Raw genomic sequence first — 24786 nt, forward strand, 5'->3', positions numbered from 1 at the left:
AAAGGGGAATGCAAAAGAAATCTTATTAATGGCCAGTGAATGAAAGGTTATTATGAATGACTGATTGAATGACAGTGACATAACAATGGAAGTTAGCACAATACTGGCCGTGTTACATTTATTTGATTGAATATGCACTGATATCAATCGATATTCTAATTAATTCAAAAAAATATATGGTGACTGTTTAATAATTACGTCAATGTATATTACAATTTAGTGCAAGAAATACATCCAATTTGCATATATATTGTTGGACAAATTTACGTTTTGTTCATGGAATTTATGTATGTGAGGATTTTTTACAAACATAATAACTATGATGGGCGTCGTTTCTTCTAAATTAGATTAAATTAGTGGATAGGGATTAGAATTCGATGGATAATATTATGAACCGGCAAAGTTAATATTGACATTAATGCTTTGTTATTCTAATGACATGAATTATGGGTGAACATGGTGGCGATATAGGTGATAGCCATGATACGTTTGGTGAATATGGATGACTCTGACCTTTAGTTCTAGGGATTTGAGCATAAGTGGTATTTGAACACATCAATGGAGGCAAATATAAGAATAGTGAAGGTCTGAAGCATCTATCAACCTTGTGCGTGAGAGACACCGGGCGATAGCGCGGTGCCTGGCTCGCGGGCCGCTACAGGCGTTTATATATCTAGTTAGACCAGAACAAAAATAAGTGGATCGTTCAGAGCGCAGCTTTCGCAAGTATTACAAGAAATATTGGCAATAAAAATGCAAAAGTTGTGACTATAAAGATACGCACGCCGGGACGCGCCAATTTTATGTTAGTGTATAAACAGTAGAGTTGTATACAAGCAGTCTTGGTAAACACTGAGAGTAGGTACTTAGTGCTAATTATATTAAGAACAAAGTCATATAAAATTAAATAAGAAAAAAATTTACACAACCAGCATTTAGCCGACTGGACTATACTAGAAGATATAAAATGCAAACTAAAACAGCAAAATTTCATTTACAAGAAACAATTCTTTCTAAAAACAACTTCCTAAACACTAAGTCGTAAACAATATTCTATATTTACAGAAATAATATATTATGCGATTCTCCAATTGGTGAAAAAATTTAAATATTAACATAATTATATATTTTAATCTATTTAACACTATGTAGTATGCACTACCACGTATAAAACACGCATTCAAGTCCCTGGTTATTCTATTAAATAATAGCTAGTTTAATCATAAATCAGTCTGTCGATTGGGACGTTTTAATTCCTCTAATAAACAATAAACCGATACACACATCGACTCAACAAAGATATCCGAATTGTTCTCACACTTATGTAACACTGTCTTATTTATGTTTAATAGTTATCACTGCGTCACTGTTGTGTCCGCAAGTTTACGTTTTATAGCGGGGGAGATCAGGTAGGGTTTCCGCCCGTTGGGTGAGCGCGTAGGGCGATCATAAAACGGCAGCACGGCGTGGCCGCGGGGCGCTAGTCTCGTACATCGAGAACTACACGCCCTGCTGGGCCATGTACTATCTGATCTCGGCAGAATTCAGCACGAACGGCACGTAGAACATTTTGCTCTCAAGCAGAAGGTTCGCCGCCGCTTGAATCTGAAAGTGAAGGAGAAAGGACGAATGAGAGCACTGTGGTACAAAGACTTTCCTTTTCAATTGCGATCGGTTACTTTCTATCGTTGGCGAACGCTCCGCATTATGCTATAGTGAATCGAATTGGATGTAAATGTTGCAAATTATTTGCTTTAGAGAATTGAGTTCAATAGAAAGTTGTGTTAGTTTGTTTAGTCATAAAAATAAATTTTACAGTGAAGTACAAACTAAAGGTACAATGTAACTTGAAACTCGATGCTTTTACATCGAAAGTCTACACGTAGATCTTTCAAAAGGGTCCATTGGCAATAATGTAAATAATAAAGCGATAGATAGCGTATTAAATTTACCTCTGGTATTCTAGCAAATAATTCTTGCAACCGTCCTGGATGGTGTGGTGCAGCATGCTCCAAATAACTCCGAAGGACTTGCACATATCGGTCTTGTATACCCTCCAGTTCTACTTCTGCAAATGAAATGTTGTTTAATTTTTTTTATCAAGATGAACTACTATTACGAAGTATTTTATTAATTTCATGTTAAATAATTTTGATAATTCTTAATTAAGAAGAGTTTTGCTTGACTTGATCATTATGAGTAGCATCTAAGTAATTGGTACGCTATAAACGTTCAAGGAAAACCGTCCGGAAGCTAAAACGTAATTACGGTTCGGTGTGATACAGACGGCAATGTTTGTCGCTCCTCTATACTTTAGAGAGCGCGTAGAATAATAATGGTAAACGTCATCGCAAACGTAAATGCTTTTTAGTTTTTCTATGCGCTCTACTCGCCTCTAGATGGCGCTGTGTGGTTTCGCGGAACAGTCGCCACGAAGCGCGCGGTGCGGTGGTGACGTCACGCGCTCAGTAGGTCACTCCGATAGCGGGGCAACGACCGCGGCTAGCCGTTGACCTCCGCCTGAGCTCGCTCGCGTCCTCACTTGATATTGCTATCTCGCTCCCGCACACTTTTCCAACGTATTGTACGTGCGAATACTTTACGCGTCGAGTGCAGCTATATTTAATTGATCTTTTTGTTCACAGTGGTAAGGTGATGAATGATTGTCATGTATTTTTGTAGGATTTTTAATCTACTTCACAGTTTTTCATATTATATTTATAATTAAATACTTTCTACAAGATCCATTTCTTAAAAGTGGTTATTTTACAATGCAGTAAAAACGTAAACAAATTATGTAAAGCCGTAGAACGTGGAAAAATATTAAGTGCACGTGTGGGAGCGTTATATAAACGAGCGATTGGTGGGCGGCTAATCACTGTTTTTTTTTCCGCCGCCGCTGCGCTCGACGCAGCGCAAAAGAGAAAGTTCGCTTCCGCATCGCGCTTTTCGCCGCGAGAGTGAAATGCTGTCCCGTTACAAGTGACGTAACACGACTATTATACGCATTGTGCAGTCGCGACACTTCTATTCTGTTACGGTATTAAATTTACGCCGACAATTCTTGTTTCTTAAGTGACAAACCGGCGGCGTTATTGTGAATGCTCTTACAGCTCCATATATGTACTTATTGGTCTTCAAATAGCCAACTAATAAAATTACATATATTTCGATAAACTAACAAAATCTCGAATGCTATAATAAGATTTACTTTTTAATGTTTTTTAAAGCATGATAAATTACTTTCATTTTGATGTAATTAATAGTTATAGTTATTAAATAAAAAGTAATGAAATAATATATGAGTAGACGTTAATTGTAGATAGATTTAAGTATTTAATGCTTTACCACAAATACAGATAATATCGTCATTTTTTTAACTACAGTCCACAGTACCCTCCTACAAACACGCGGAAAGGTTGCGCAAACGCTTTCCATTTCACCTTGCTGTCTTACTCTTATCAACGTTTCATTAAAGCTAAATTTAAAAATTAAATTGGTCCTATTTGTACATTGAAAATTTTATGAAAAATATCTATCTCTAGTCATTAATTTTTTTTTTAATCATTCATTAATGTCTAACGCTGACCAAAACATTATTTAAACCTAATTCACTGTACGAAACAGGCATGTTTAGGGTAGTGTTTTGTTAAATAGTAAGTTCCATTATAATTCTAATGTTGTGGTAATTAAATTATAAATTGATAAAATAAAATTTTATTTTACTGTAAATTCATCAATCGCAATATAATAAAACAAATACTACAGATGGAAATACCTAGAGAAGTATCAACAAGAGCATATCGTTCAATTCACTCGTATTCGACAAGATCTATCAATTTAGGCGTATGTAGGTTAACTACGAAGTATTCGAAAGGAATTTATATCAAGAACACAGCCGATGCTCTCGACTGCTATTGTCTTGAACGGAGATGTTAAATTTTTCTTTCGCAATATTTCAAAAATGTTTGGATTGAATTTGATTTTAAAACGGTAATATATGTTTAATTTTATAATATTCTTATATAAGGTCGATATTAAATACTTAGATACCACATAAGCTATTTATGTAGTAGTATCTTAAACTAATAAATTAATTTATACGCGTGAATGATACATTCATTCATTCATTCACTTTATACGGTATGGATCGGCGTATTTAATTATTGTTGTATTCATATCATCACCCAATCGGGATATTTTAATTAATTAAATACTATAATGGGATCCCTCAGCTTAAAACTGCGAGGGTACTTAAAGCGCCGTGATCTGAGAAGATTCCGCAATAAACTTTATTTTTTAAGTTAATTTTCCTAATATCCTTAATTATATTTAAGATTCTTTACATATTCGTCAAACTCAAAGCTTAAACATGTTAAATTAGAATTAAACTTCACTGTCAAATGTATTTCCTTGTTTCAAACGATATGTTCACAATGTAGTCCGATTATTTGTATTGCTACTTTATATGTTTCTGTACTAGTTCTTAACGCGCAAGTGGTGCGGTTTGAAACGGCGCAATAATTTTCGCTGCGCGCGGTGAAAATAATTTTCAACGGCGCAAGTGCGCGACCTACTTGCGAGTCGATAACGCAGGATGTCACAGTTTCCCTGCCGTTCAAACTGCGCTAGCGCATGTACCGACGCGAACTCTAATCGCGCGACGGTAATTTGATATTCGTTATACACGTCCAACGTTACAATGTTACGCTGAAGATCGGTATGAATAAACAAAGAAAAACGTAATATATCTTATAATTTTTGTTATTAAATTTATTTTCTAAAAACTGATCTAAAAACGATTCATATTACATAAATTATCGCATCTATCAAAGCATAGAGGTCACTGGTATCAAGATTATAATTAGAGCTACAACGGTATCAAAACTGTGTTTACGAATACAAGAAATGTGACACAAACTGATTAAAAACCAATATATGATGATGATGATGTATGATAAAGAGTAAATCAAATAAATAACTGTCTATTTTTCATAAATGGCATTCACTGCGAGCCGTAAGGCATATAATATTATGTACGTCAATGGTCTACGTGTTTTCCCTGCACTCCTCCAGATTTTGTGTATACAGTTATGGAATAAAATCAAAAATGTATATATTCTCTGGTTCTCTGGCCTCTGCTGAAATTAATATGTATATTCCAAGTTGTGAATCAAATAAAAACATGTAAATGAACAGATATAGACAATGATGTTTGATTTTTTAGAATATACATGTAAACGTACTGAAAAATAATAGGAATTAATTGTTTTTAGATCGTCTGAAAATAACGTAAGTGAAATTTACCGAAATGTCCCGATGTCCGTAACTAATCGGTTTCGCAAGCGAGTCGGCTCTCGTCCGCAAGTGGGTTACATGTACCATAAATCATAATAATATTAACGAGCACACTTTGCACCGACTTGTGAAGCTGTCTCGGCGCATCAACTTATTGTTGCACTCTATACGCTCTTACAGATTTTAATATCAACACCGTTCATAAATTTTCTCTCTATACATCAAAGTCAAATCTTTAGAAATTCTACATTATTTTCTTCAAATGGGTAAAAGTGTGAATGTGAAAAGTAATCTGCAGCAATCAAAAGGAAACGAAGATATTATAATCGTTATATTCATTCCTTTGCAGTATATCTACTGTTAGTTAGTTCTGGATTCTGGAATGTATGCCACATTGAACTCAAAATTATAAAGGTTTGATTGGCAGACAAAGAATTAATACAAGTTTATTTATAAAAATTTTTGTTGTTTGCTTTGAATTGATACCATAAATCAAATATAACTCGGAAGGGGTGTTATTTTAGTTACGAGTATAAATATAGAATCATATGCATATTTTTGTAAAACGAAATTAAAAGAAGTGTTAATGAAAAACATTAAAAAAATATTTTAAAAATCGTGCATATTTTTAAGTTTCAGCAATGATAATATGTAACCAAAAACATTGTTTACAATGTCTACAAATAGCTTAAATAGCTATATAGCCATTACGTAGCACTATACAATTGTCAATAGTTAGGTTTTGACCGTCAGTAAACATGTTGACTTAACAGCACCTGCGTTTTGATTACATTTCGCATCAATCGGTTATTTACTATATAGACATTTACAACGTTGACGGAATGTCCTAACGCGTGTAAATCGAGCCGCGTTATGAGTCAGGCTCGACGTCACGTCGTAGGATACCTAGCTCGCTGTAACTGACCTACATGAATCGTGGGGCGATGCACCCCCGGTTGCATCGTCAATAAACGGATTAGAAATAGGGTTGCAAAAAAATATATTTTTTATTAATTTAATTTCCTTATTATTTGTCAACATTATTGTCTTCCGCCAGCCATTTAAAACTAATAATAAATATATATTTTTTATTTAATTTGTAGATCTGGTTGGAAGTTGTATAATTTTGAACTTTATAAGAAGTCAAGTTATTTTGTGCAGTACATTTAATCGATTAGATAAGCATGTAAGCGTGCGAATGGATTGGTAACCCTACGTAACTATTTATTACAGGATCGGTAAAACATTTGCGCAGTGCTAGGGAAAAACGACACGTGCTCTATCTACAAACTTGCATTTATTGATTATTGTAGTTATAGATTCACCGACCATTTTGCCGACTGTTATTTGCGTCTATTGTGTTCGAAAGAGTATACTGCGCATGACCTACATTAGTTTAAAATTAATTGTCTTTTTCAGTGATATCAGTATTTAGTGTATATCATTGTTTTAAATTTAAGTTTCCGTTATATGCTTTAGAATAATGATCACGATAGTTAATTTATTTTTATATAACTTGTTAGGTTCAATTATGCCTTTACTAACACTCAATGCGGGTAAAGGCTATGAATCTTATTAATTACGACTATAATATGTTATAATATGTTGTAATTAAGTCAATTAAGACAAGAACTTGTTTATATAAAATATATTTTTGAATGACATTAAATTGGGACAAAAAATTTTCAGTTAAAAAAGATGAAGTTGTTGTAACAAGTTATTTATTTATATAAAGTATACGGCTGCTTATGGCAATTTATTTATAAAAGGAAAAGAATTACAATCTTATATTATGAGCCATAAAATATATAATACGCTATCAATTAACTAAACTAAACTAAACATAACTTATAATACGTGGTTTAGGCGTTGTTTTTCCTTAATTTTTATTTAAACAGTCAATAAAATATGAACGTACCTTGATTTAATAGAATGTAGACTTTGAGACACACGTATTCTTCCATGCGAAGTTGGATGCGTCGGAACACGCATGTTATCTGCGTCATCTTCTCCACCACGAGACCAACATCTAGCCGCAGTTGTTCCAGTGTGATGGGGCGACCCATTAGCGACGTTAAGCAATTCTGTAGTGTCCGCAGGTTTGCGTTCACCTTTAAATATAAATTCTTGTTAATCAAACGATTTTAATAATATATAAATGAAATTATAATTAAGAACACAAAGTTGTGGTACAAGAAACAATTATAACAGACTTTATATAAGACAATTGACATCTAAAGCATAAAAATGTCAACAATAATCTAAGATATAAACAATGAACAAAAAAACTTAATGAAAAAATAAATATTTGCCGATCTTTTCACGTAAAATCAAAAAGTATGTAAGAGGGAAATGCACTAGACAATGAAAAGGTTCTTTGTGCAATCTACGTGGTTGCGGGTTATATTACATTTACGTAATGCAGCACCCATTCAAACATGCGATTAAACAATGTTAATTTATACGTTTTAACAATTAATTTAAAAAATAATTTAGCAGCGTGAATAAAACTAGACGAAACATTTTATCATTGAGAGGGTTATTTATTTATACGTAATAAATTTTATCTCATTGTTCAAATATCTATAGAATTAGATTAACGCGTTACTAAATAATAATAATCGAATAGATTGCATTAAATGTAGATGCTTATACAAACAAGTTTAATCTAGAGTGCGACCGTCCGAATGCAGATAATTCTCTGCCGGTGACTTTCTATCGTGATTACGCAAGAGTCGATGCAGATCACGTAACTGCACTCCGGCGCATGTGGCGGAAGTCGCTGCAGCGAATGTGACCCGTTAGTGCCGCGTTCTTGGATTCAGTACATTAATCTATATGGCTATGTTCTCAGTCATATTTATTAGCAATCGCGATTTTTTTGTGTAAAATTTAACGGAATAAAGTAATAATATAGAAATATCCTGTCTAATGTTAATATTAGATTGTTTTGTATTTTCTCTGTGTTTTAAATACGTGGAATAGAATTTGATACGTTGAATGATGAATACGTGGAACGTAATTAAATCCACACTAAGTTATGATTAGAAGAAAAAACGTAAACTTACTTCTTGCATAAAATCGTGTTCGTGGTCCGCGGAAGGTGGTGCGTGAGCAAGTTTTCCATGCATCGCTTGATACGCAGCGGTAGTTAAGACTGAGATCTCGTGCCACTTCTCCATTAACAACTTAGAGTGAATTTCCATTGGGATCTCCATGATGAATGGCAGCTTTTTCGTCCAAGCAACCATTTTGTGGACTATGGAGTCACCAATTCTACAAAGCTTGTCACCTATTTCGGAAGTGTCGTGTAGCAGGTCTGGTAGGTGGCGTACGGTGGCGATATCTTCCATAGCATCGCAGTCAATTAGTGCCCTTATCATATGCAGAGCTCTCTCCAGAGGAACGGCTCTATCTCGAGACGATGACACCGCGCTTTCCAATCTCGCCCTCAAGTGAACCACCTAGAGAAAAAACATTGTAGATGAATCATTTAATGTATTCTTAAATTAAAATGACTTACTACTCCTTTTGGAGCGACTTACCTCGCTCGGATTGGTCAGTGCAGTCTTGAGTATGGTCCCATTGACCAGGTGCGGTGGGAGTGGAGGTAAAGGGTCCTTAGGTTTTTCCGGTGGTGATGCTCTACTTGTAGTTGTTGCTGCTTTCGCGTTAGTTTTTTTATGCTTCTTATATTTAACCTTGTACATGTTGTAGACTGCACCGCTATTCCGCCCGCCGGGCATACGGTCTTCTCTTACAGCTGTGATAGGAAATTTTATGTTAGATTTAATTATTGATTCATTACTTAATTACATGATTAAACACGATACCTACCTTGTAAAACCATTCCTTGTTCAATGCACTTTTTAAACCGGCAATATTGGCATCTATTTCTTTGCGCTTTTGTGATTTCACAACCACCGTCTGCTACGCATGTATAAACTCGTCGATTCTGAACAGTCCGTTTAAAGAATCCCTTGCAACCTTCACACGTAATGATCCCATAGTGCAGGCCTGTCGCCTTGTCCTCACAAATCATACAAATCATAGGTTGTTCGTCTTCGTCGCGTTCGGTCTCGGGAGCGTAAGCGCGCAGCTCAGGCCGCGGGATCGAAAGGGAACTAGCGCTCGCGACCGCCGACGTCCCTGACATACTGCCGGCAGCTGCACTGAGATTTAATGCATGCATCTGTTGATTGGCTGGCAATTGCGATACGTCTCCAGCCCATAGCAACTCCATATTTAACGGAGGTCCTCGGGGCCTTCTTAGATCTCCTCCGAGGTTAAGTAGTAACCGCGCTGCTGACTCTTCCGTGCAGGTGGTCGGATCAGGCGTGGGTGGCGTTGGTGTGTGCGACGCACTCGCTGCCGGTTCGTTGCTCGACGTCGGCGCGGGCAGCGTCCAGAACATCGTACGAACGCCACCGGATTCACCCATAATCACAGCAGGGGAACCTCGCCACTGGCCAGGTCCTCTCACGCCAGCTTTCTGTTCTAGAGGTTGTGGTGGGAAATGTCCGCCGATCAGCTCGGGCTTGACGCCATTGATGCATGCGGCAGGTGGCCAGTGGCCTGGCGACAGGGACGAGTGAGTACTCGAAGGCGGAGGCGCTAGTGTACGCGGCCTGTAGGGCTGCGGAAGTTCCTGCGGTGTGCTTTCCAGCTTCACAGAAGAGAGTTGGGACGGCGAAGGCGTGTCCGGTTTGTTACAGGATGGCGAACTCTCCGCCTTAACGGCGGCGGGTGTCCCTTCAAACTTGATGACGGAGTAGGGTGGCGCCGACCGTATGACAGTCGGGTGGCAGGCAGGAGACGGCGACGGCGAGCCCCCGCCGTCGAACACCGGCGGCGGATGGGGCGGCGTGCTGCAGCCCGCCTCGGCCATGCGCGGCGACGGCGGGCCCGGGTCCGGCGACGACGTGCTGGTGTCGGCTGCCGACTCGCCTGCGGGTACACGGGCTGTGATCAGCGAAAGCGAAACTCGAACTTTTCTTCGCGCGAAAAAGTAAAAGAGCATTGGGATTTTAAGAAGCGACAAATAGAAACTAGGTGAAATGTCAACGACCGCGCGGCGTGGTCGCAGCCGGGGCGCGGGGCGCGGGGAGCGGGGCGCGGGGACGCGACACTGCACTTCCCGCCGCCGCCGGCTAGATTAGCTGGTTGCGTCACGACGTGAGCGCCGCCGCGGCCCCGAACACTTTGAAAGCTAATCTATTATGTCTATTCGTATACAAGATTTCATATTAATTTGAAACTATTTAAAGTCATACGCAATACACAAAATAATTTAATCGTTTATTAATCTCATAACGTGGAATAAGATATCGTGAAAATATATGCAGGGAGCGCAAGCGCAGCTCGTAGCGCGAGATGCGGTGCAGCCCGCGGGGAGAAAGTGAAAGCGACGCCCGCGGCCATGCAGCGCCTCCCGGAAGCGGGCGCCTGCGTGCTAACATAACACAAAGGGTACCACACAACTATTTAATATTTTTATGATTTTCGATGTTATTGATAATCTAATAAAAAGTTTTTTTAAATTTTTAACTATTAAGAGATAATTTATCGTAGAATATAAATAATGTCGTTATAAATACTGTATACCAAACGGCACAACACAACAAACAACAAAAGTAATAAAATTCGAAATTAGCAACTTTACCGACTTTTTACTACCAAATCCATAGGCGTCGTTACCCTCTGCCGTGACCAGGATTACATAACAAACCACAGCCGGTCCTTCGACATTAAGAAACTGTCGTTTTCGACCATCACATAACTGTTCACAGATTAATTTTAAAAGTTTTACAGAAGTAAGTAAACAATCGCGAACAGCTTTAAGTGGTGGGAAGTGTTTATTCGTTCGAAAACCGTTCGCGCGAATTAGAGAGCGTTCGGTCGCGAATTTTTCGCGGTTTTGTTTATTCGAGGAAAAGCGAAGAAAGTTTTCCAGCGTGCGGCTGCGCGGCGGTGGCGGGCGCGCAGTGAGCGCGACCTACCGCACAAGCGCACTCCCCGCGCCACTTCCCGGTCCCTCCCTCCAGCCACTATTAGGTCACTCAGACGGCCGTGCGTGCGAACTGCAACCGCACAATGACTAGTGCAACGCGTGCACCGCTCTCGCTTCGAGGACGATCTCTATTTCACTCCGCGTCCTTTGCCACATCATTGGTGGGGACCGATCTTTCTAGCCGCGTGATGCAATCCAACCGAGGTCCTAGGCAGGCTGGCTAGATAAATGTACTACTTTGATTGTCTATCGAACTTTCGATAAAGTCTCGATATATATATATATATATATATATATAAATGTATTTTTCACTACTTATGTGACACTATCATGGGGTAGACTTTCGTTACTGCTTTTGGATAAGGCATGGGTCATTTATGTTAAACTTTTAACACCGACTTATTGATAATGCAACTAATGAATTCACATAATTGTCATTCGTAGCCAACTATTAACAGCATGGCTGTACTAATTTACCTGGAGGCACTAGGAACCTGAACTAACACAATTAATATTAACCCAAAAAATACGTCTTTTGTATTACAAAAATATCTAAAGCGAAACGCGGAGCACGACATACTATAATAGCAATTATATTACGACACTGTCGCTCAAGATGAACACAAAGACTCGATAAACTGAAAATAGACAACAATAAAATTTATTATGTAATAAGAGATAGGGGCGGTGAAAGATCGCTTTTTCGCTGAGTGCATACTCGAAGGTCGCTAGCGGTCATCGACACGAACGTAAGTAGGTCACACCCCTACCCCGTAAAGAGGCGTTTGGCCCCTCGGCGCCACGTGTCGGTGCGCCCTGGCTGAATCAATCCAGAGCAGGGCTGCCTCTTAGCACAATATTCGATTAGTACTGCGTCTTTTACTACAGGGCTACCAGATCTTTTTAAAACGTTCTGAACACCGTTGATCAGATATCAAGCCGTTGCGTAAATATTGCGCAATTACTATAAGCATTAAAATTTAAAATATTATTACAAAACCGTAACGCTTTGCAAATGTTATATATTTCTATTCTTTAATAAATTTTTATTTCTCTACATTCTGTAAAATATTAATGAACTTCTTAATAATAATGAATCAAACGTAGAAATCAAATCAATGTTGACTAATAATCGATGTAAATTAAAATATTCTGCTATAATTTAAAAGTTTATCCTAGAGAATAAGATATAACATAAACTACATGATAATGTAACACTAATCAAAAACTAATATGTATTGATGTTGTAAGTAAAAGAAATTGTAAAAATAATTATAAGTTAAAGTTTTCGGGAATCTATTTAATAATGTAAATTACTACTCTGAGAACAACTATTTACGTTCAAAACCGCGTAGTAGTTTACTCATGGCCATTCGCTATCGGAGAACGTTCGGTGTTATGAATGCGTGTACTCGTAAATTGTTGCACATTGCTTGCCTTACAGTGTTGTATGTTTCTAGCGGTTGCCTTTAAAGTTTTTATTCGACAAACAATAACTTTTTTAACTCTTTTAAAATCACAAATTAAGTTATCAAGAGTCACACAATATTTTTATTACGATAGCACCCAATGTCTACTGTATTTGAAAAAATATTTCAGTTTTTTAAAAATAATTTTTTTAATCAAAATTAAAAAAAAAACTAACTTGTTTAGTATAACTAGTATCTTGTATTGTGGAAAATGTACAAGCGGAGTCGTGTATTAACTAAAAATAAATAAAATTATTAATTAAAGAGGCTTAAACTGACTTTAAACTTGATTATTACGTATATCCGTAATATTTTGGTAGCTAAAGTTCGTGTTATGACATTTGCATGTTTAATAGTGTATTATAATTCTGCGGATGAAATTAAAAAGAGGCCAGAGGAGCCGCGTCACGCTAGGGGTGCGTCACAGTGACGCTGGGCGCGTCATTAGCCACGTCACACCCCTAGCGCGTCTTCTGGCTCGCTTCACGTCACACGTCGATCCGTTATCTAAATCCATGCGAATCTATAAATAATTGGAAACCGTTTGACCTATTTTTTCACGTGATCCATTACCGATGTGTATCAAATGTTTTGATTTTCCATTCTCTATATGAGACGTATGCTATTTTTAAGTTGCTGTTACTAAAAATATTTACATTACCTATTAAAAATATTTAAAAACAAAAAGATGTCTTCCAGGCCGTTACCAATAAATCCTATTGAAATGACAACAAGAAGTGAAATTATAATGATCTGTATTAACTTTTATAACATAGCGCGTTAATTGATAATTTTTAAAGAGTCTGATGAAATTTGTCTTTGATTGCATTATCACTAGATTAGTATTACCTGTATGGTGTTCATTAGGATTTACATGAGATGTTATGCTATTCAACGAATGATGTAAAAAAATTCAATGCAAAATTATTGATGTACTATTTCACGTGCGTTGAGAATCAATTTTAATATACATGTTTACACGTCTAGGGTAGCTTTATGGGTTTCGACAGAAGTATGTTTGCTTGTAGTATAATCTACGTTGTACATAATAGCCTATACTGTACAAACTTGCCATATTTATTAATTCACTTGTTGTAGACGTAGCTGTTAATGTTATTCATATTAATCTGTATAAAGGTAAAATCAGTGAGAATAATTTCGGTCTAAATACAGAGTGTCTAGCAGACCGAATACCCTAGTTTTATTAAGCTTTTCATGAAAATGATATTATATTTTTGTTTACTATAGAACATTTAAAATTTAGAAATATAGACGGAAGTGTTAAAATTTTGTGAATCAAAATATGTCATAATATTTTTATCGGATAAAAATAAATTAATGTAAACAAAGCGGTAGACGAAACAATGAATTTGGTTGACCATAAAAAAAAAACAAAAATGCGTTACCATTTTTTGTAATTAATTCACATTTTTAAAAATAATTTTTAAATACCTAACTTATGGATTTGGCAAATAAAAAACGTTTTCACAAAATAAAAAATTAGTTTTGGAAATGTCGGCGACGTCATTTTTCAGTATTGTATCACAAATTGTCTTTGTGTGCCAATGATAAAACTATATTTTTATTAAAAATAAAATTTGAATTTTGAAATGATACATGTCTCTCTAACATTTTCATACATGAACTTGAATTAAACGAGCAATGAAATGTTAATGAAGTGCAATACAGCTTATAATAATTAATTTAGTGAGTAAGAAACAAAATTTAATCGCCTAAAAATAATTAACATATAATGAATATCTTTACAAATAAATAGAAATTTGTGTCATTCACATAAGACAAAGTTTGCAGAATATTTATTAGATAACACAAAAGTCTTAAACGAAAAATTAAAAAACATATTCATAATTTTGTCAAGAGATATCGTAAGAAATGTATGTATTATTTCGCTATTAATTCAAAGTTTCTGTAAATATATTAACGAAGTGTCCAGTTATCATAAATAATATTTATCTTTATCACCGTAATATATACGTAACAAATACACCACATAAAACGTTTTTTATTATATATATATATATATATATATATATATACATATATGTATAATAAAAAAAAACTTTTTGTGTTCGCGCCATTAATGATCTGTTTGACATTGTCGTTACAGACCCCGCGAACCAATCATCGTTTCGAAAGATTTTTTGTATAGTTTCAAGTGAAAGTCGGAGCATTTCACAGAACCAGTTTCTGTTGTCTCACGCTAAAATGCGCTTAGCGTTGGTTATTATTCAACTTTCGGATGATGACGACAATTATCGAATATGCGGTTGTATATTTATCTTGCATAACGATAGACATTAACACCTTCTCTTAAATGATTTTCTTTCTTTAAACCTTGAACAGTTTTAAATAAATTAATTTAAATAATAAAGCAATAAAAAAGTAAAAGTTCTTTTTGATAGAATTTTAAAAGCTACTCTTATGATGAAGTTATGTAAACCATAAATATTAAATAAATCAAAAATTTCTTGACAATTAAAAATAAAACAATGAAAAATTTTGATTTCTAATAAAAATGTGCCTTTTTCAATTTAAGAGTACATTAAGAAATACAGGGGAGGTCTTGTGGTTATAAATCGTGAAATTACAGGTTTGTTAAATCATTATTTACCACCTCATAAATATAAACAAGCAATAAACTAAACTAACCTAACATCTAATTTAATATTATCACGTCTGAACGAAAATGAAATTACGGGTAACGCTGTGAATTCACCATTGCATTCGAAAGTGACAGGCGCGCCGTGAGTGGAACAGTAAGAGCGAACACATCTCGAATAACAATAGATACCGTTCCTGACCTTACACTGTTAGATCGGCTTTGATTATTTATACGGTTATAAAGAAATAGATATTTATATTATTGTGCGAACATGACATTCACTCACGATTTTTCTTATTGATAAATAAAACACATCATGAGTATAAAATTCAAACGGAAACTGATGTATTATTTTGGGAATTATGTACGTAATATTTTTGTGCCAATCCTCATGGTTTGTTTTCTTAATATTTACAGTTTAACATTTACTTTACAGATGATTCCTATTATCGTACTTATTGAAAACAGACTGACTGGTCGTGGTTCGATGGCATATTAGAGATTACAGTACAAAAGGTGATGTTTGACGGTGTTGTTTGTTTGTCTCGTTGCCTTGAAATTTCGACCGACATTGGCCTGGTAGGCATTGGGCCAGTAAGACTAAGTCGTAAAGCTCCCCGAATTTATACAACCCGGCTCCGACAAATATCCGCGACTGTTTGTTCCGTTACTCAGTCATGCAAATTTAAACGATAAATATTTTACCTTGAAAATTATCGTATAATATTTCAATAAATTTAACTGTGTACACTATTTATTTTAGATTTAATGTGGACAAAATATAGAATTATTTTAAATGACATTAGCAGTAATTTCTCAAAATAAGTAGTGTTAAAGAATTGACAAAGAATATATCTCAGTAGTTTAAAAATATCTGTTTTTGTTTATACTAAACCTGTCCATTGAAGTAAGATTTATTCCAAGGCCGTGTACATAATATGACGCTTGTTTATTTGAATAATATAACACGCTAGAGTTCGATAAGAATGAGATGGGTACTATATAAAATAAACGTGAGTATTTATATCAGTAATTTAGAATATTTGGTACAGGAAAGTAGAAATAAAAAAATAACTTACCATCACTACTACATCGGGAGTCAACTTTCCGCCTCTTTAATTTGAGGTCTTGAAACAGACTCATGTTGTCGAGGTCACACGGGCCGCGGCTGAGTGTCATTATTCCTGTTGAAAAACAAAAACAATTTTAACAAGTAAAAATATGACAGTATCCTTAAAGCTAATTTGATTTGAAAATATTCTAATATACGATACTTAGTAAATAAGTGCCAATTATCAGTAATTAAATTTAGTCAGCATCGAATATGAAACATACAACTTGGGTATAAAACTAAAAGGTTAACAACAATAAACATTATTAATATATATTTATCGTAGTTGATGAAAAATTGTATGAGCACATGAAGACTGTTGTAGATGAAAGTTTCAAAATTATAATAAGTTAAAGTTTAAGGCAAGTTGGTAGCATAACAGGATTGTTCATATAAACCTTTTCGTTAATAGGTATCTATTAGATAGTTTCTTAGGCGTTAAAAAACATAATAAATGTTGTATAAAAATAGTTTTCGATTATACTTTTTTAAAACTAAATAAATCATATTAAAATTAGTAACAAACTACGAAGCAACGCAACCCACAAGGTAACACTGCATATCTAATGTTAACAATTTCGAATACCTATTAGTAACTAGATTAGGTTCTTCTATACTGTTGTGTTAACACTAACTACGTTTTTTACTGCATTACACAAAGTTTTATTTCAAACCGGTGCGGTATTCATTTTTTATGTGTGACGTTTTACAATTCTGATAACGTATTGGAATTCATCGGCAACGTACAATTACGTAAATTCACGGTCATATGAATTTAATGACCTCACTAGCGTACCATGAGTAATTTTTACTGATTTGATTTTATAAAGGCATATTTACATAGAGCTATGGACGGAAAAATTAAGACAAACATTGTATCGACGATTTTTAGCGCTGATATATGTATAAACGTTAAGCTATATTACAATCATTATTATAAACATATTTTCTCTCCAATAACAAAAGGATAAAAATTCCACACGAATCAAGTTCGGAAGCCATACAAGAAATCGTGTTCATACATTCAAGTGTCCAACTTTCTCCAGGCCAACAATAAAGTATGGTAATGGTTCGCTATTCAGTTAACAGTGGCTAATTGATCTGACATTTACACCATTTAAATTTTTACAAAAGTGTGATGAGTCCAAAAAGCATGTCATTTGGGACGACACACTATAAACAGCTTTTTACGACATTACTCTTGACTAAAGTTGGAAAAGATCGTTTAATGTAATTATGCAATTTAAATTTCTTAAATTAGTTTATATACGTCCAGAGCGTCAGGTTCACAGTAAACGGTTCTTCGTGTAGGTCGTGAACTATATTTAGGTATTTCCGTATACATTGAACGTAATAATTTAATTCAAATATTGTATACGTTCGTCTAAGTGACGAAAGCTATATATTTACATAAGCTGATGTCTAGAAAAATAAAAAATGATAAATTTACATAATTTTAAAATTTTCGTTGACGTGAATGAAAAACAATGTACAATTTTCAATAGCAGGTAATTAAAAATGTTTTGTAATTTTATTCTCACTTTGCTTCCTTACAAACTTTAATAGTTTATTTTACTGTTAAGGTTTAGTTATTAAATTTGTAATAAACCTTTAAAACGTCCTAGATTATTTTTTACTTTACTGCGGAATAAGTAAGTACTGTAAGTTTTAATTATAATAGCGCACAGGAAGAAGTCTGCTTTACCTTACCGGCGAAGGCGCAGTACGTAAGACGACGCTTGCGTACATTACGACGTTTTTTCCTTGCGTCCGATACCCACGTCATTATTGCGACATGGTGACTTATATAAAAAATATACGCATTTTACCATTACTTTACTATTTTTATCAAATAGGCACAAATAATAAAATGATTGGCCGACCATACAAACTTTTATTTTCTAACTAAGAATTAACTAAATTCAAAATAGCGTAAAGTAAAAGAAATGACGTATTATTAGACTATTTAAATATATTTTATATTGTCCGATATTTGTCATGTTCCTATTGTATTTATAAAATTTTTGCAAAATTAAAAAATAGGTGCATATTTTAGTTTGAAATAATCACCTATGTATATATAATATAAAGCGATAATAAAACTTTTATTTTTTGGATTGATACACATTCGCCACTTCAATATTTTTTTATGTCTTAGTTTGCCATGGCGGAAGCGGAAAACATAAGAGCCGTTAAGTTTTCGTTTAGTAAGATAAGGATATGAGTCATTTATTGCGGCCAGCAGATAAATGGTGAAAATTTTAATGAAATAAAAAATTAAAAAGAGGGCATACTTTTTGTTTATTTAGCATGATTACAAACGATAAAAGAAACCATGAAACCTGTAACCCAAGTCTAAGGCGAAAGTCCAAAAGATGTTGATGACATGTACTTAATAGATTCGCATTGAGGATCATTTACAGGATATCAGCTTGTAAGCATTAGTGGCAAAATCAGCAAACAATGATGACTAGGATATATTTTATGAGCCTTTTCTTGTGGTTCTATAATGGTAAAAAATAAGTTTAACAGAGAAGTGACCATGGTGCACTTCTTCCGTAATATGAATGAACCGGTATTGTTATTCAAATTGATAGAGACGTAGTTCGTCGCACGAGTATATTGTTTTGAACATCTATTTTATGTCTCAGTCGACACATAAAAAATTAGTCAGGCTACGAAATTATGTCGAATGAGTCAAAGACCTTGATATTGTCGTGTAAATGAAGCAAAAAAATAATTCGCAAGCCAAGAGCGTCACGTTCATAGTAAACGGTTGTTCGCGTAGGTCGTGAACTTTATTTATTTATTTCCGTATACACTGAAGGTGACGATTTGATTCAAAGTTTACAAACAGGATGATTAGTTATAGGTGTAAAAGCCTTGTAAAGGAAGAATGTTTAGCTCACTTGCTGTCAATCGATGTATGGAACACTCTACATCAAAAATAAAAGGTTTCAGAAATAATAAACGTCGTAATGATAATACTTATACGTATGATAAATAGTAAGAAAAAACCTTTTCAATATTCGTATTATATGTTAAAATAAATCGTTGTTTACCATCTCTCCCTGCAGACTTTATACTGCCAGAAGTTAAGAAGCTAATGACCTATTGCATTCTAATAAAAAAGTAACATATTTCATAATAACCACTTTATACTTGGTAAATGGAAATAGCTTAAAAATCTTTAAAGCTTTTTTCTGGCAAATGAGCTGTACATTCACCCCTTTAAGTCCATTTAAATTTAACATGTACGTTTAAACGTTTATAGCGACATTTTTGAATACGTTATGTAAGATAAATTATATTTTCAAAAACAAATCAAACTCAAAATATTCAGCCTTGGCGTGTGTCATTGTAATGAAAATTAATAATATTAATTTTAAAAAAGATATGGCAATGCATATATTTTATTCTATGAATTACCTTGGAATCGATAATAAAGTTGAGCTCAAGCGTGGCATGTCAAGTTGCAGTGAAATATCACGAAGAGGTTGCGTCGCTAGCACGCGAGTGTCAGGTTGTCTTCGTCCAAGGTTTTGTTTTTTTGACGATTCTTAAGTTCACATATTCAAAAATGTAACTCACTACATCGACTTCCATATAAATCTTTATATTTATATTTCACCGGCCCTTATACCAGCTAAGGCCATCTACGGTTTTCACTTATAGCTTGGTTAACCAGGGATTTTTCTAAGTAGAAAGAGTTGTAAATATTGTACTCAAAATAGATACATGGTATCCCAAATAGAGTAAATATTATCTTTCTAAAAATTATATTTTCGAAATATTTCAAAATACATGAGTGGAAGTTAGAAGGCCGCGTCCAGTCGGAAGTTCCTGAGTGTAACACCACGGTCACCCACTTACCGCTTACTGGTAGTTTCCGTTCTAAGGGATTTTTAATCATTAACACCGAACTTTTCCACACAGTTTATTTCTAAACTATTGACTTTAGTACTTAACTATTTTCTTGGAATATTTTTTTTAAATTTAATAGACCACTTCTGAGATCAAAATTTTAAACGTTTTAATAGGAAGGATCCAGACATTAACATACGTTGATAAATATTATAATATAGTTTTAAAAATAAGCAGCTTTTATAAAAGGTATTAAATATGCAGACAGCCGTAAATAAATGATTATGGTCTATTCGTTACTATATATGTATGTATTTATTTTAACTGGTTTTACTGTCAACTATATAATAAATGTAAATTTTTATAATACATATATTTCCGGAAATATATTTAATTTCTTCTTTTTGGTCTCTCATCTTCACTGCTGAAGGTCGTGCCCTTCCTATAAAGCCTTGGTAGAGGATTCGATGAGTTGCCACCAGAGCTCTCTTTTACCTGCCTTTCTGGGCGCTTCCATCACTATGAGACTCGTCACCATCCGCAGAGAGTCCATTCGTCGAGTCTTTTCTACGACAAATAGTTTATTTAGACTCTCTGTTTGCATCCGAGTAACATTGCCAAAGCAGACGATAGAGAACGTGGTCTTTATACCCAGTTGTTCAAGAACAGATCTGTTGGTCCTCCTGGCAATTCACGGTATACGTAGCTTCCTTCGCTAGTAACACATTTGAAAAGCGTCGATCTTCCTTCGGTTTGTTGTGTAGATTCAGGATTCAGATGCGTACAAGATTGAGAATATCAGAATTCTTACTAGTCTCATTTTTGTGAAGACATTCTTATTCTTTTCAATTTGAGTTTGCGCCCTGATGGCTGATCATCATCATTTCAGATATGCGATCTCCCTTAAAAACTCTATACCTGGGAGTGCAGCGGTCTGTGAGAACTGACCTCCTCTATCAATGGACATTACTTTGGCCTTCGTCTTATTAGTTGCTATTTGTACCATCTCACTCTCACGTTCCACCCTCTGGAATAATTCCGCAAATTCGCTATCCGTTGCTACCAACAGTGTGGTATCATCAATGTATTTGAGGTCGCAGATACATAATCTAGCATTTTAATATATTAACGGTTTTGTTAAATAACAATTAAACGAACATCTGTAATGTTCAGTTGACCCCTTCGGTATAGCTAAAAGTTCTTTGTGCTACTTAAATAATATTATTTTTTTTTTTTAATTAATTTAAACGTTTTACTATCAAAATATTGACAAAAGACCCGCTTTCCGTACATTTTTATCGTGAAGTATATGTATTCAATTCACGTTTTATAAGTATATATAACATTGTTTGTACGATATTGAATTATTACAGAATTGTTCGAGAAGTTAACAAAAACTTTTAATTGCGTTGAGAAGGTAACGAAATATGAAGGAAGCTGCAGAGTTCAGTACTGGTCATCGCAAGATGCAGGAAGTATCGAAGCGGTTCCGGTGGCAATGTCAGTGTCATATGGAGGTCGAAATATGTATGTGTAAGCACACTTACCGTTTTTTGTTTATATTTTACGAAAATATTTAATTTCAGATAGATAATTAGTATCTAAGAAATATTTGAATATCTGTGTACAATTGTTCATATATTTGATTGTTCTATTATTTTAAATGAAAACTAAGTTATTTAAATAATGATGTTTAAAAAAATATAATGTTTGAAGTCAGAAAACTGTCCAATTTATTGTTTTCAGGTACTTGAAAATATGAAAAAATCTGTTACACGCACTAAATTTTTACGAGACAAAATTAGGCCTGCCATTGTCGGCCATGTTGTAATTGTGCACCTAATAAGAAAATAGAGAAAGAGAAATCGTATCTTTTTAAAACGAAAATAAAAGAATATAAAATTAAATTTAAGTTTTTATTTTTATTTTGTAGGACTTAAAAACTTTCTTTCTCTCCGCAATTTGAATATTTATATTCCTCCGTGAAAACTAATTTGTGTAACGCGTTTTAGATCTACATTACGTTTTATAAAATAAAGAAAACATCTACAGATTTCGGCTAACTAGAGAGACCAGTTGCTGGCAGGCAAGGCAAATTCAACCTTCGCTGAATGTGCCTTGACATTCAATGTTGCACGCGCTAAGCCATTCCATTTTAAATCTCTACGCTTCCGATCTATTTACTTCCTGTTCCATCTTATGAAGTCACGGCATAATTATCATTACGATTGACATATTATAATAAATAAGAAATCAGCATCAGGTTAATAAAATTATCAATTTAAAATCCTTCCGTGTTTGCTATATGTTTATGTTTTAAAACAAAACATTATTTGCATGTCATCAAAATATTTATGTTCAAATTTTATTTCTAGATTTTTCTTCTAACTTTTAAACGTAAATATAACTCAAATAAAGATAAGCGCATTGTTCAAAATAGCAGTTTTAAGAATCTATTTTTTTAATTTAATCTTTTTTTAACCGTTAACATTTGGAGAGAGCTATAAAATAGTGGATCAATTATTTCAATTTCCTTTTCATTATAATACGAGAAACACATGATTTGCGAAAGTTAAAAAAATACATAACTTGCGTTTTTCGTTGTTACAAATAGCAAGACGAGTATAACGCCGCTAAGAATAAAACCTTACCCTATATCTAATTTTATTCTTAGTAATTCTTTGGTTTTGATATTATTGCAAACTTATAAGCTTTAAGTCTAAACTTTTAAGTACCGACTTATGGTACCAAGAACCGTTTAATATAAAGAAAGTTCATTGTACAAAAATAATATTGATTAAACAATCAAAGTTCTTTTGTTATTTAAACTCGTCTACATCCTCCCACTACAATACTTTGAAAGGAAACAGTGACATTTAGTACCTTATCGCTTTCACCGCATTGGAAAGTGAACGTAAAAAACGTATTTTGGCAACGGCAAAATGGCGCGAGAACGTCGACCCCGGCGAGTCATAGACCATAGACAAAGGGCGGCCATATTGCAATGAAAGTAAAAGTGACGGTCACAGAGCTAAACAAATGCAAAACAATTTGATATCTGGGAAAATCTTTGAGAATGTCACGGTTAAACTTTAGTTATTGAATGTTTCGTAATGGCCGAATTGCTTTAAATAATATATATAATAAAAGTATAGAACAGGTTGATATTGCAAAACGTACATTATATTAAACAGGGATCCTCCATAACATCTAAGAAAAGTATATAGATAGAACTATTCAGTAATTGATTATTGCTATATTTCATGTAGTGAGAATATTTCGCCGTGTTATTTAAACATATAATTTTCAATACATTAAATGGTTGTTTTAGTTTTAGTTAATAGTACCCCTATGTTAAAGTTTTAACCTGAAATACAAAAAAAAAAAACTGAAAGAAATTTTAAACACTTATATTTTTAATATTTTAAAGTATTTTTTCGTGTTTTTTATTCACAAAATACATATTTAATAACAAAATTCAATAAATAATATTTAATTTACTTAAAAAATTTAGTTTTTGGCAAAAAAAGAATGCATTTTAAATATAAGCTTAGTTTTAGTTTAATTTACTTTATTTAATAACAAAAAAAAACATGGAATCAAGTAAATAATTAGCCTGTAGCAAATGATGCACTAGCAGTGACTAATTATTTATTCTCTACCATCATTGTTGTTACTGTTTAAATCTAATATAATCTTATATTAAGAACACATTTACATATCCTTTAAAAAATTGACTCTAATATCCATAAAAAAGTATACTCTTCAAATAAAGAATAATTGAATTTGTACCCTAGTTCGTAACTTTTCTAAATGCGTACAGTACTCGTAGCACTACGTAGCATATTGCTACGAATTCCTCTACGAACTGTATTATTAAGCTTTGCCAGCCATCTCGATATTTTAAAACAAACTTCCATTTTTAATTTAAAATTGTTTTAAAATTGAACATCAAAAATGTTTTTAGAGCAGAAGCAATTAAAATTCATTATAAATGAATAAATATAGATTATTCAAAAACAAAATTATTTTCTCATTTCATGAGTTTTACCATTTAGATGTTTTTTTTAATATTAAATATTTACCCATTGTGGAGGTCATCGTCTGGAGTTGTCTTGCATGCACGGAGGCGTCGTGCGCCTCGTCAGGCCCCAGTTTGTCGCCCTCCGACAGTTTGCCTAGCGTTGCAGCTTGCACATCACTTAAAGTTCCACGTCTATACAACTGCACCGATCACTTTTTTAATTTACGTCTTCGGAAATTTTTCGACACACCGACTCTGAGCATAGTTTATCGAAGAGGCACTGGACGCGGTCAGCGCGCTGGCTGCGGGGCACTTCCTGTAGACGATACGAACACATGAGGTTTCGCGGTAGTCGCCTGCGCGCTCTCCGAACCTCTCGTTTCGGCA

The 24786-nt window shown here is 34.3% G+C and overlaps 1 protein-coding gene across 1 annotated transcript; it reads right to left on the reverse strand.

Annotated features, from left to right (window-relative positions):
* Nucleotides 1–1524: 1524 nt before the first annotated feature.
* Hr4 (Hormone receptor 4) lies at nucleotides 1525–24476 on the reverse strand. The gene is made up of 8 exons (XM_068772426.1): nucleotides 24461–24476; nucleotides 16480–16584; nucleotides 9136–10245; nucleotides 8844–9061; nucleotides 8367–8762; nucleotides 7217–7409; nucleotides 1953–2068; nucleotides 1525–1605 (listed from the first exon to the last, which is right to left on the reverse strand). The coding sequence occupies exons 1-8, from the start codon at nucleotides 24474–24476 to the stop codon at nucleotides 1525–1527; spliced, it is 2235 nt and encodes a 744-aa protein (XP_068628527.1).
* Between the last annotated feature and the right edge of the window lie 310 nt (nucleotides 24477–24786).

The sequence above is a fragment of the Battus philenor genome, unplaced genomic scaffold, assembly GCF_028537555.1.
Source record: "Battus philenor isolate CCGP_79_NKW_IND1 unplaced genomic scaffold, ilBatPhil1.0.hap1 SCAF_5, whole genome shotgun sequence".
Classification (NCBI taxonomy): domain Eukaryota; kingdom Metazoa; phylum Arthropoda; class Insecta; order Lepidoptera; family Papilionidae; genus Battus; species Battus philenor.

Coding starts and splice junctions, on each gene's coding strand:
- Hr4 (XM_068772426.1), bottom strand. Junction 8,763..8,843: donor CACTGACCAATCCGAGCGAG/GTAAGTCGCTCC, acceptor TTTTTTCTCTAG/GTGGTTCACTTGAGGGCGAG. Junction 1,606..1,952: donor TATTTGCTAGAATACCAGAG/GTAAATTTAATA, acceptor CTTCACTTTCAG/ATTCAAGCGGCGGCGAACCT.